The 13,467-nt window shown below is 55.0% G+C and overlaps 1 protein-coding gene across 2 annotated transcripts; it reads right to left on the bottom strand.

The window, feature by feature from the left end:
* Positions 1-1,107: 1,107 nt before the first annotated feature.
* DAO (D-amino-acid oxidase) lies at positions 1,108-11,985 on the bottom strand. 2 transcript variants are annotated; one of them, XM_014940012.1, is made up of 11 exons: positions 11,821-11,985; positions 10,414-10,619; positions 10,172-10,286; positions 9,368-9,444; positions 8,451-8,516; positions 7,829-7,883; positions 7,261-7,365; positions 6,323-6,405; positions 5,057-5,174; positions 4,385-4,483; positions 1,108-2,623 (listed from the first exon to the last, which is right to left on the bottom strand). In XM_014940012.1, the coding sequence occupies exons 2-11, from the start codon at positions 10,605-10,607 to the stop codon at positions 2,492-2,494; spliced, it is 1,044 nt and encodes a 347-aa protein (XP_014795498.1). In that variant the 5' UTR covers positions 10,608-10,619; positions 11,821-11,985; the 3' UTR covers positions 1,108-2,491. The 2 variants fall into 2 exon arrangements, with proteins under 2 accessions (XP_014795498.1, XP_014795497.1); XM_014940011.1 differs by lacking the exon at positions 9,368-9,444 and adding an exon at positions 9,738-9,814.
* Between the last annotated feature and the right edge of the window lie 1,482 nt (positions 11,986-13,467).

Here is a 13,467-nt window from a genome sequence, read left to right on the forward strand (position 1 = left end):
GCATGAATCAATAGTAAATTTTTCTCCAGCTACTGTTTTCTTTTTTCTAGCCTTTCCTTGATTGTACCCCTTTGAATGTGGCTGCAATGTCTCAGGTGAGCTGCCAGGTTAGTGGGAAACCCTTTTGACAGATGGAGTGGACATGATGGGGGGTTCCTAATTTTCCTGTGTCTCCCTTATGTCTCCCTTTGGTTTTTAAGCTCAGGGCAGATAGTAAATTTTTCTCCAGCTACTGTTTTCTTTTTTCTAGCCTTTCCTTGATTGTACCCCTTTGAATGTGGCTGCAATGTCTCAGGTGAGCTGCCAGGTTAGTGGGAAACCCTTTTGACAGATGGAGTGGACATGATGGGGGGTTCCTAATTTTCCTGTGTCTCCCTTATGTCTCCCTTTGGTTTTTAAGCTCAGGGCAGAGGTTCCCCAGTTCCCAGCCATCAGCAGGCTCTTAAAACCCCTCCATGCTCCGCTGCCTTCCCGGGATGGACACTGCTCTGCCCTGAATGTGCCCTGACTCCATGGGGGCTACCAGGGCTTCTCGTCACCCCTGCTGTGGTGGCAGCAGAAGGTGGGTTTGTGCTTCACAAGGGTGTGAGAAGCACCAGCGTTGGGCCAAAATGGCAGCCAGAGGAACTTGTCACCTGCTCTCGGTGGTGGCTTTGACAGAGAGTTGTTGCCTTGGACTCGAGTGAGGCAGGAATGGGAATTCCCACACCACGTCACTTTGCCAGCACCGCAGGTGTGACAGCAGAGACAAACACAACCCTCTCACACCTTCACAGGAGGAAAAGGGGACGGTGCAGCAGCTGCTGAGAAATTCTGACCCTTGCCGTGAGAGCAACCATCGCTGCTTTGGCAAAAAGGGCAGACAATTAGCAGATGCGCTCAGCAAAGTTCGTCAGAGCTTTCCGACTGCTCAGGGTGTGTCAGCTGGAGAAGAACACAATGGTCACATAGCGTGTGGTGGAAAATGAGGCTGCTGGAAGGTCCCCTGGGGCCACGGCTGCGCTGGCACCGTAACCTCCACTGCGCTGCTGGGAATGAGACGACTCTCATACGCAGATCTTGTGTGCATGGACCATCTCCAGCAGCACTGCCTGCCCCGTGGCTTCCTACGCGCTGCTGGGAATGAGACGAGTCTCATACGCAGATCTTGTGTGCATGGACTGTCTCCAGCAGCACTGCCTGCCCCGTGGCTTCCTAAAAAGCCTTCAGGGGTTTCTCTTGGTGACACTGAAGCAGCGCCTCAGGAGACCAGCCCTTGGACAGGGAGCAGCTCCGGTGTGCTTGCCGTGGGACTGTTTTAAATCCAGGTGCCCAGGAGGTAGAAGGAGCCCCAGCTGCAGGGCAGCGTCTCCCGTTCACTGGTGCATCAGGGATCAGGTTGATGAGCTATTTCTGGCACACGGAGTCAGAGGGAGAGAGAAGCTGCATCACAGATGAGTAGGAAACAGTTTTCTGCAGAGGAGAGCGAGGCAGGGACCGTGTGCTGGGCTCGGGACAGGCTTGGGATTTGAGGTTAATGCTTCCTGACCATTCAGTACCTTGTCTGGGATGGGTTTTAGAGCAGGAAAGTCAAATGGCATGGAAAAATCAGCCAAACTGTATCATCAGACCAACACTTTGGGTCCCCAGCAGTGGCACTGAACGCCCCAGAAAAGTCCCACCCTCCTGGGATCTGTCCCCAACTCCTTGGGGAGGCACAACCTGCCCGGAGCCACCTCCTCTCTCCGAGCTGGAAAGGAGAAACTGAAGGGGCCGTGGGAGTTTTAGGGAGGAGAACAGCTATTTTGTGTCTGCTCTCTGCTATATATAGAATCTGGCAAGTACACGGGGCTGGGACATGTTGCTTTTGTTGCTAAAAACATCATTTGGAAAGCCCATTTTAGGCAAGGCCTGCTGTCTATTGCCAGATACACTAAGCAGGTGCTGGGGAGCCGGGCTTTGTCCTGGCATGAACGTGAGCACGTAATTGTAACCGAAACACGTGCTTTTAGAGCTGTCGTTACTTCCCGGGGAGCTTCAGAGCTTCTTCCTACTAAGGAGCTTTTGCCTCCTGAGGGGGGAAGCTTGCAAATCTAATTACACGCCGGGTGTCGGAGCAGGCAGGGAAGACCTCAGGTGGCACGGGCTCGGTTTCAGGTCCCGTCCCGTGGCGCAGATGAACTGCAGGATTGTCACGATTCCAGCTGAACCCTGCCTGCCCTTTGCAGGCTGATCCCCCGGGGAGAGAAGGGCGCTTCGTCACAGCTAACGAGTTCATATTTTCAAGCACTTCCTTTAGGTAGGCTGTGGAAGGCCAGGGTGGAGGGGACTCGGCCGGCTGGCAACTGGCATCGACAGAACTGGCAGAAACCTGAAAAGTGGATGCTACGAACTGGTTTTGGAGATTTGGGGGGAGGGTTGAAAGGCCCACGTGTATCGCTGTGTTATTGGCATCTTCTTGCTGTGATTTCTAAGCTACTGCTGTCACAGTAATCCCGGGTGAGCTGGCAACTCACAAGCGGGGCTGCGGGGGGCTGGCCAGCTTCTTCTCCTGCAGGATGGTCCCGAAGAGCCGCGCTGCTGCCATGGCACAGCCCCAGTGGATGGTGATCCCGAACCCGCCGTGGCCGTAGTTGTGTATCACCTGGGGGAGGAGAGAAGGGGTCAGGGCTGGGAAAGCTCTGCTGGAGCTCTCTGGGGTTAGGTGCAGCGAGGAGCCACAACAGTGGGTGGGAATGTTGTAGAATCATAGAATTGTCTGGGTTGGAAGGACCTTGCAGATCATCGAGTCCAACCATCAACCCAACACTGACAAAAGCCACATCTGCCCAGCTTTTAAATACCTCCAGGGATGGTGACTCCACCGCTTCCCTCTTCCAAGGCTTAATAACCCTTTCAGTGCAGATATTTTTCCTAATACCCATCCTAAACCTCCCCTGGTGCAACTTGAGGCTGTTTCCTCATGTCCTTAGTGTCTTTGGATTGACCCTTGAATCTGGGAGCTCCTGGTGCACAGCTCAGCTCCACTGCTCCTTCCCTCCCTCCGAAAGCTGCTGGAGAGGCAGGAGAAACTCTTGGGGGCAGTTTCCCTGGAGCATCCTCTGCCACCCCAAAAGGCAGCAGTGGGGCTTGCGGCCGTGGTCCTCAGAGGAGAACGTGTCACATCATACCTGGTGCCTGTTCCTGCTGAGGTAAATCCCTGTCCTTCAGCAGGAGCCCTGACTGGTGGCTGGGATCAGTAGCTGCACCAGTCAGCGTGGGTACAGAGTGCTGATACAGGAACAGAGCGGTCCCTAAATTAATTAAAACACAGCACCGCTTTGAACCACGCTCTGGGCTCTGCCTAAGGACACCAATTTCTTTCCAAGGTTCTCCAGCTAAAAATTGCATATATTTTCCTTACATCTAGTTACGTTTTGCAGCCACCATCCCCTTTGGAGCTTTAATCTCTTCTTCTAAGTGGTACAGAGACACGTGCACACCATGGAATGGAGGATTCCCTCTGCAGGTCTGCTGAGGAGCACTCAGACTCATGTGGTTCTACATGGAGAAGGTCCAAGGATGCTGAGGGTCCGAGAGCACACTGCCCACTGTCCCATCCCCAGCCTCCTTTCTCTTAAAAGATATATTAGAGGCCATTTAAAGAGCCATTGCCCCGGGGAAGTTTGACACTTGGCACCCAGCTCTACCCACACAGAGGCAGCTGAATTTTTCAGAGCCCCCCCGGCAGGTAGAGCCCCAGCAGTGTCCCTCGGTGCCTTCACCCTGTTTCATTTTGTGCTGCTGAGGAGCTTTGAACTTGTAGAAATCTCCGAAGTCCAATCTTTTTACACCAACAACCTGGTGTCAGTGCTGGAGGCCGTGAGGATGTTATGAAAAGCTGCGGATTAGGTTTTATTAAAGGGAGACACGAGGCCTGCGTGCACGAGGGTTGTACATTTATGGGCTGCCAGCAGAAAACCACACTGCTTTAAATGCTGACACCGAAACACGGGGCACAAGTGCCTCGGGTGATTCTGGGAGCAGCAGAGCCCGTGGGATTTGGTTCCTCGGAGTTTTTCCTCCCAATATGGGTTTTTTTGGTGTCTGTTAAGGACTAAGCTCCAGCTGCAGGTTTCCCTTTGGCAGGAGCACTCCCTGCCCCTCTCTCCCCAGAAAATCCAACAGAACTTGATGTCTTTGACACTTATCTCTGAGACTGGGCTGGAACTGGCTCAAAGATGCACCCGTTATTAGAGGGGAGATGGCGCGAGGACTGATGAAGGTGACCGACGCGCAATTAGCGTGGTGGTTAATGCGGCGCGAGGACTGATGAAGGTGACTGATGAAGGCGACCGACGCGCAATTAGCGTGGTGGTTAATGGCACTGTGGGTTAACGACCCATCTGGGGGGTGTGCACGGTACCTCTGCCTGGGAGTGCCCGTGGCGGAGGGTCTCCCGCTCCAGGCGAACACGGGGACGTGCCGGTCTCAATCCACTCCACTCCTGCACGATCTTGGCTTTCTGGAAGTAAAAGCAGATCAGCCCCAGCCCAGCACCTCTCAGTTACAGCCCCCAAACATCACGGCACGACGTGACCCACCAGATGAGGGCTCTTACCATGACCTCCCAAAGCTTTCTTCTCATTTTTCACCAGCTCTATCAGTACTTTATCCTACAAACCTTGTCCCAGAAGCAATGCCAGCCCCTGCCTGTCCAACCAGCCAGGTGTGCAGAGCCAGAGCTGGGCATGATGGACACTGCCAGGCAGGTACAAACACACAAAAACCTGTGTTTTACCCTCTTGCTGAGTGCTACGTGCTGCTGTGGGGTGCACGGAAAAAGCCTGGGGTTACTCTATGTGCACCATTCACCTCTCAACGGTGTGTTTCTCACCACAGTGGCTGACACTGTGTAAGCAACAGTCACTTTGCCCCTCTCCTGTCCTGCTGAAGGCAGGCGCTGCCTGTTCCTCACATAAAGATTCAGATTTTGTGGTTTGGCCTCAGCCTCAGCTGCGCCGGAGCACCCAGGGCTCTCCATGTCCCCTCCCTCTCCAAGGGTCCTTCATCCCGGCCCCAGGTTGGGGTCACCCACCTGGAGAGCGGGGAGCAGCCTGCAGCAGTTCTCCCAGATGGTTTTGTGATCCTGGGCGCTGTTTTCCTCACTCCAGTTGCCGTGCTGATAGATCCCTCCCAAGACTGTGAACTCGCTCCTGCGCCAAAAGCCAAAGGGGAGAAATGACAGGAATGTCCCCTTGGGATGGGCCATCGCATGGAGGGACCGGGATCCTTATGGATCCTGCTATGGATCCTGCTACTCCCTGAGCTTGGGACATATTCCTGCTGGAGAAACTCTCACGCCAAGCAGGCAAGGGAGGGGTGCCTGCGTGTCTGCTCATCAGCAAGTCATTCGTTAAATGCTATCAGCACCCCAAAGGCCCTCGCCTGGGCAAAGCAAACAGCTCATTTCATCCTCTATCAAGCAGGTCTGCTCCCGCCTGGCTGAGGAAAATAGCTGGAAGGAACGGGATGCCTGCAGTGAGGAACACAAAGAAACGGATTTCTTTTGCTGCCGCTCCAAAACTCCTGCGGATTAACAGAGGAGGAGAGACAGGCTAAGGCTGGGGGGACCTGGGGGTGTCTGTACCTGCTGGATCTTTCTAAAACCTTGCAGGAGCCCTGGGAAGCACAAAGACAAAAGGGCTGAATGGGGGGGTGTGTGTGGGGGGAGAACCCCAGGGCTGAGCTCTCCCACATGGAAGAGGTGTCCTCCATGCAGGAGCACTGACCCGGCTGCTTCCTTCGGGAGCCAGCCCGGTGTCCAGCTGTGACAGCTCAAGTGAAAATAAACACAGGGAGGGAAATTCATATGTAGCTGGGACCGTGATCAGAAATTGCTTGGAATACTTTGTTCGGAGGCCGTGAGCATTCAAAGTTCCTATTTACACAATGGCTTATTGCCTAACCCTGAAATATCAGTGCAATAGGAAGTGCCAGAAATGCAGCATTCATGTTTTGCTTGGGTGGAATTTGCTCCTTGGAAAAGGACAAGACCAGGGAGATTGAAGCCCTGTGGTACTGCCTGATCCGAGATCGCAGGAGCCCAGGACCAGCTTTGGACCCTCCTTGCATCCAAGTGCTGAGCCAGGGTCACCCTCTGTGTGACCATGGGAGCTTTGCCTGCCCGTGTCCTTCTGCTCTCCTCCCACACAGCAAATAAAAGCATCGTCGGGCTGGGTACCAACCCCAGCCTGGGCTCTTGCAGGGCAGACACCAGCATCTGAATTGGTGCTGTAGGAGCACTGACAGAAGAGCATCCCTAAAGCCAGCCAGACCCTGCCTCACCCCTCCTGTCACCTACCCTGGAATGACGTACGGCGAGTTGTAGATACCAGATTTGACATCGTGAGTGATGATGAAATGCTTCACCCACGGGGCCAGGACCTGGGAGACGAAAGGGAGAGGGTCAGGGAGAGTGGGGTCCCTGGCTCGGGGAGGCAGCGGGAGGGATGTGGGCAGCTGGGCCAGTGTGGCCACTGGGGTCTGCATGTGGTGCCCTCCCTTCTGCTCAGGGTCTGTGTGGCACTGGTTTCCCTGTGCTGCTGTGGGAACACAGGGAAACAGGAGGGCAGGCAGGCAAGCAGAGGAGCTTCCTACCCAGCGTGGGTCTATGTTTCCCCCAATAATCATCCTTTTCTCCCAAGGATTTTATGCCTTTTAATTGTTAGCATTATGACTCTGGCTTCTCCCCCACCTTCACCCAACCAAGAAGTGGGCTGGAAACTCGAGGCATTCCCACAGCTGGACCAGGAATGGGATCCAGGTTTTTTGCTCTGCTTTCCACGCACACGAGGGTTTTACATGACCAACGTTTCTGGGAATCAGGACTTGATCCCAGTTGTGGGTCCAGCCCACAACCCCAAGATTTGCCCCAGAGGGCGTAGGTACATGGTTAATAAACAGCTCCTCCAGAAAAAAAAAAGAGGGGGGGACACGAACCCTATGCCCACAACCCCAAGATTTGCCCCAGAGGGCACAGGTACATGGTTAATAAATGGCTCCTCCAGAAAAAAAAACAGGGGGGGACACGAGCCCTGTGCCCGCAACCCCAAGATTTGCCCCAGAGGGCAAAGGTACATGGTTAATAAATGGCTCCTCCAGAAAAAAAAACAGGGGGGGACACGAGCCCTGTGCCCGCAACCCCAAGATTTGCCCCAGAGGGCAAAGGTACATGGTTAATAAATGGCTCCTCCAGAAAAAAAAAAAGAGGGGGGGACACGAGCCCTGTGCTCACCTCACCTTTATGATCTGCCCACGGCCAGGCTGTAGCTCTGGGTCAGGCTGCAGCTCCCCAGCACGCACCCCGGTGCAGTTTATCACGACGTCTGCGCCCTGGGCAAACACCTGAGGAGAGAGGGAGGCAGCACGGTGAGCAGGGCACTGCCCGCAGGCATCACCAGATCCCTGCAGCCCAGCCAAGCCAAGCACTGGGTCCAACAGCCTGGTGATGAATAAACCACACGGGCTGGATCCAGGGCATCACTTCCCCAACACGGCTCCCGCAGAGACCCCGTGTGTGTGCAGGAAAGGAGAATGTTTGTGGTTTAAGGAGAAGCCATGATGCTGATCTTCACTCAGCACTGGCCAAATGCCCTACTCCATCCCCTCTCAGCCACCTCTTGATGCCCAAGAGCCTTTCCCTTCCCTGGTAGAATTTATTTCCTAGATCTTGGCACACTCTTGCTGCTCTCCCCTGTCCCAGCTGTGCCAAGGAAGATCCTGGAGCAGCACGTGCCCGCTGGAGGTTGCATCTCCACACTGGGACGGGGCCATGCTTGCTCTGCCCCGGCTCAACGTCACCACTCACCTCCTGGAAAGATTCAACCTTCTTATGGAAGAACTTCACTCCTCTCTGCGTTAACCTGGGAAGAACGAGTTCATTCATTGCCGGCAAATTAAAAGCAAATGTACCGTTCAAATTAGTGCTTGTAATTGATAACCAGAGGTGGAACGGCTTGTTGCTCCTTGTAATAAACATCCACGGTCTTCTTGGTGGTTCCTAAAGGTCTCCAGTCATTAGCTCATTTCCCTAATGGCCCAGAGCTACCGAGGGTGATCAGTCCTGCTAAGCCTGGGCTTTCTGCTGCAGACAGGGGACCCACTCCACGTTGGAAATGACAACAAAACCAAGCCTCGAGTAATACTCCCATAGCTAAAAGCACTCAGATGCAGCTCTAAGTGTCCCATTACTTTCATTTTTGTCACGCAAAAATACACTCCTGGGCCAACTATTACAGCAAGGAGTCTGTTACCCCGCTGGGGCAACGAGGAGCTGCCTAAACTCAGCCACCAACTTGGCACTAGAGAAGGATCTGGGGTAACACCTGATGTGCAGGATGAAAACCCACAGCTGCCTCCCACGTCCTGTGGGGCAGAGAAATCGGGGGGAGCAGGCAGGACCCCCACACCCGCCCCAGCCCCACACTCACCTGTTGGTGAGCCACGGCAGGTAGCTCCTGCACTCCAGCATCAGCGCCGTGTTGAACCAACCATAGCTGAAACCAGACGAGGAGAGGAAGCCATGAGGACCCACAGCAGCTTTACATGAGCAGCCGCCTCCTGCCCCGGTGCTCCCTGCACCTCCAGGCCCCCAATTCATAGAATCATAGAATGGTTTGAGTTCGAGCAGCCGCCTCCTGCCCCAGTGCTCCCTGCAACTCCAGGCCCCCAGTTGGAAGTGATCTTATAGATCATTAAGTTCCAACCCCCCTGCCCTGGGCAGGGACACCTCCACTAGAGCAGGTTGCTCCAAGCCCCCTCCAACCTGGCCTTGAACCCCTCCAGGGATGGGGCAGCCACAACTTAATTCCCCCTTGCCCAATAAATGCATGGTTTTGTCCTTCCTTTACAGCATAAAACACCGTCTGCTGATTTTCGTCTCCCACTTTGACAATATCTGGTGAAGCCAGAAAGGGGTTGGAATGGTTTATATGCTGGGCTGCTGCTTTTTTTGTATGTTTGGGGTGTTTCCTATTTATTTTAAGGGAAGAGGCTGTAACAAAGCAAGGCTACTTCGGCACCCCCAGTTTCTCATCCTCATTGCCCTTCCCCTTGCACAATAAATGCATGGTTTTGTCCTTCCTTTACAGCATAAAACACCGTCTGCTGATTTTCTTCTCCCACTTTGACAATATCTGGTGAAGCCAGAAAGGGGTTGGAATGGTTTATATGCTGGGCTGCTGCTTTTTTCGTATGTTTGGGGTGTTTCCTACTGATTTTAAGGGAAGAGGCTGTAATGAAGCAAGGGCACTTCAGCACCCCCAGTTTCTCATCCTCATTGCCCTTCAACAGAGGGGTGCCTGGGGCCATCCAGACAGACCCGGGGGAAAACCAGACTGGAAAATACCTGTAACCAGGGAAGAGCTCAAGCTCTTTTGGTGTCAAGTTCCTGAAGCCCAGGACAATGTTCTTCCAAGATGGGTCCTGCAACAGGGAAAAATGTCCCAGCTCCTTAACGAGCACAAATGGCCGTGCCACCATGGGACAGAAGCTGTGGGGGACACACATCCTCACTGCACAGCCCATCCTGAAGGAGCAGAGGCGAAGGAGCACACTCCAAGGCCAGCGATGCTCTGCTGGATCCCACCCTCCGAGGGCTCAGCCCTTACTTCACACCGAGGGCACAGAAAACACCGAGTCCCGAGCAAACTGTCTTCAACAGAGGGGTGCCTGGGGCCATCCAGACAGACCCGGGGGAAAACCAGACTGGAAAATACCTGTAACCAGGGAAGAGCTCAAGCTCTTTTGGTGTCAAGTTCCTGAAGCCCAGGACGATGTTCTTCCAAGATGGGTCCTGCAACAGGGAAAAATGTCCCAGCTCCTTAACGAGCACAAATGGCCGTGCCACCACGGGACAGAAGCTGTGGGGGACACACATCCTCACTGCACAGCCCATCCTGAAGGAGCAGAGGCGAAGGAGCACACTCCAAGGCCAGCGATGCTCTGCTGGATCCCACCCTCCGAGGGCTCAGCCCTTACTTCACACCGAGGGCACAGAAAACACCGAGTCCCGAGCAAACTGTCACAAGACAAACTTGGAAGGATTTGAAAGCCTTCAGAACATGGGCTGGGAAGAAGTACAACCCTGCCCGCCCCCAGGCAGCCTCCGAGCTGGAACCCTTCCCAGCCCTGGCTGTGACTTGCTCCTTACCGGCACCGGCTGCGTGAACAGGTTGTAGCCAGAAATGAGGAAAAGTCCCATTTCCTTCGCTGCCGCCGAGCCCAGGTGTCCCAGGAGGTAATCAAAGGTCTCTTTATTCCAGAGCCTGCAATGAAAACAGGAGAGTGGTGGCTCTGCCAGCCCCATGGAGCTGTGCCCAGGCAGCTCAGCCCCTCATATGCCTATGGGGACATGGTGCCAGCCCTCTCCTCACCATCATCATCCTCACTTACGTCTCCTGCAGGTTGCCGTGGTCGCTCAGGTAGGGCTGCCACAAGCCGGCTGCCCCATCACTGGTGGTGTGGGGTGTGAAGCGGTCGGCATAGACCTCCATCTCCAAGGAGGGCACCAGCCCGTGGTACTGCTCATGGATGCACAGGGCGGTGGAGAGGCCGATCACCCCGGCCCCGATGATGGCCACACGCATGGCTCCGGCTCTCTGTGGAGAGGGGAAACACTTGATGGGCAGTGCTGGGGCTTGGAGAAACCAGGGGTTCCTGAGTCCTGTGGGACCTGACCTGGCCTTGGCTCTGCTGCCGGAGCAGAGCTGGGCTGCGGGGAAGGGGCTGAGCTGCAGGGAAGGGGCTGAGCTGCAGCTTGGTGCATTCTGTGTGCATTCCTTAAAGCCTCCAAGATCTCTTCAGCACCTGCCTGTGCTGCCCAGGCACTGAAATCATGGATGGGGGGGGTGTAACTTGTCAGGGTGGCAGGGCTACCTTTCCCCATCGCTCACAGCCCATGTGCTTGGGGTGGCATCCCTGGTTCTACCCTTGGCCACGCTGTAGCCACATGTGCACCCACCCAGTGGCACCATCTCCCATGGGATGGCATCAGCCCTCTGTGCCCAGCGTCCCAGCCTCAGGGTGCTCCGAATTCTTCTGCCCAGACAAAAGATGTGGGCAGGGATAAAGGAAGTGGGAAACAGCAGGTGTTTTCCAGGGAACAATGCCAGGTACGATAAATCCAAGGATGGCTCCTCACGCCGCTGGTGCCCTTGGGGCTGCCTGCACATGAGGGCAACCGTGCCACCACCCCAAACCTTTCCCAGCCCCAGCTGGGAGAACCACTGTATGTAAATGCCAGCTGCAAAGAGGGTCTGCAGCCCCCGTCAGTCCCCTGCTCTTCCCTCTCCACGGAGCTTTCCTGCCTTGCAGCCTGGGAAAAGCCCTGTGGTCACTGTATGGGCAGGGAGCAGCCAAAGACTGATTTGGGGAAGGTCCAGGTGTTCCTCAGATCACCTCAGCCTGAGTCACATCCCTGGATGCTCAGCTGCCAGTGCGTGGGCAGGGGGGTGGACACCAGCAGCACACCAGACCTAGTTCTGGGCAGCCTGAGTAAATTCCAGCCCATGGTTTTATTTGGATAAGGTAAAGTGCAGCATCTCTGCTGTGAAAGGCAGCCCACGGGCGAAATGACATTTGCTGGGATGGAGGGATGAGTCATCGGGTCGGCAAAGCACCGATGGCAGCAGGAGAGCCACGCTGCTTCCCATCTGCTGTGGTTTTATAACCCACGGCCGGCAGGAACCGGGGCTGCCTCTGCCCCAGGGATGCACCCCAGGCTGCCCCTGCAGCACCAGCCAAGGGGGTACCTGCCTCGCTGCTCAATAAATAACAGAAACACATTTTTTACCAGCTCACCTGCAGAATGCGTGGTCCTCAGGGCAGCCGCTGCGGTTTTCAGAGACTTCAACAAAACCACCTTCTCCGGGCAGCTTGTTTACAGCCCAGCAAACCGCCTGCAGTGCAAGGTCTAAGTGCCAAGGGCAGCGGGATGACAGCCCGCCCCTGGGCAGCGGGGCCAAAGTCTGTGCTCCGGACCCAGGGAGGTGGAGTTCCCCACACCAGACCCCATGCATGGCTGGCAGCCGGCCCCGGAGTCGTGCCTCTGAAAGGAAAAAGGGGGCACCATGGCCCGTGGCAAAGTGCCATCATCGACACTTATCACCATGGTGACTGTTGGCTGCCCCCATGACGGGTCCTGGCCGATGGGGACACGGGGATAGGACTCCCCAGCCTGCAAAATCTGGGAAAATCAGACATTTTGGTGTTAATTTTTGTGTGGTAAAAAAGAAACGGCACTGCCTCCCTCCTGCTAGATGCCAGGAGCTGCGCCACAAGGAGCTGTGCCACCCAGATTCCCCGGTCTCAGGGCTCAGATGGCTTCATTTGCCATTTCTAAGCTGCCTCTCCCTTCACAAAACCCACAACTTTGGGTTCTGGGCTGAAAAAAAAGGTTTCTGTTGGTGTGGATACCATGACCAGACGCAAAGGCAGCCCTGGAAGCTCAGGTGCTGCTTGGGCAGAATTGCTACAATTGTGGATTTTCCTGTGCCTGAAGCTTTTATAAGAGAGGTAATGAGGATAAAAGAAACGGGAACTAATTTTTGAGCAACCTGCTCAAGTAGAGGTGTCCCTGCCCATGGCAGGAGGGTTGGAACTCGATGATCTTTAAGGTCCCTTCCAACTCTAATCATTCTATGATTTTATGATCTCTCACTGAGTCAGGTTGCAGACACGTCTCTGGAGTCCTGGGCCCAGGGTTTCAGCCACGCAGCACGACCCACCAAATTCAGTCCCAAAAAAGGCAGAGGGTGGCCCGAGCAGAAGGATGTTTTACCCCGATTAGTCAACGGGGATGGCCTGTGGGGGGCTAAGTCCACAGGCCCACTGGGTTTAGGCACTCGTTCCTTTAATGCTTTTGGTACCTTTAATTGCTTAAATTCAGTCCCAAAAAAGGCAGAGGGTGGCCCGAGCAGAAGGATGTTTTACCCCGATTAGTCAACCGAATTCAGTCCCAAAAAAGGCAGAGGAAAGGCAGAGGGTGGCCCGAGCAGAAGGATGTTTTACCCCGATTAGTCAACGGGGATGGCCTGTGGGGGGCTAAGTCCACAGGCCCACTGGGTTTAGGCACTCGTTCCTTTAATGCTTTTGGTACCTTTAATTGCTTTGCCACCATTCGCACCCATTTCCAACCCCGAGCATCATTTCGGGGGCTGCCATCCTGCAGGAGCAGCAGCACCAGCGAGCAACCAACCCCATCCATTGCCGGCTCCCGAGGGTGGCAGCCGGTGATGCCACAGCTCAGGATCCCCCTCCAGATGCCACGAAGGAGGAGGATTGTCCCGTATGTGTGCTGCCCCACGGTCGCATCCTCCCAGGGATGCTGCCAGGAGAAACCCCCTGGGGCAGATGTTGTCCAAACCCCTGGGTGCTTTTTTGTGCAGCTCCCCTTTAGCAGGGGGCAAAGGCAGCCACCCGACGGCCCGAATTATTAAGGGCTTTACA

Source organism: Calidris pugnax, unplaced genomic scaffold (assembly GCF_001431845.1).
Source record: "Calidris pugnax isolate Ruff unplaced genomic scaffold, ASM143184v1 scaffold106, whole genome shotgun sequence".
Taxonomy (NCBI): Eukaryota; Metazoa; Chordata; class Aves; order Charadriiformes; family Scolopacidae; genus Calidris; species Calidris pugnax.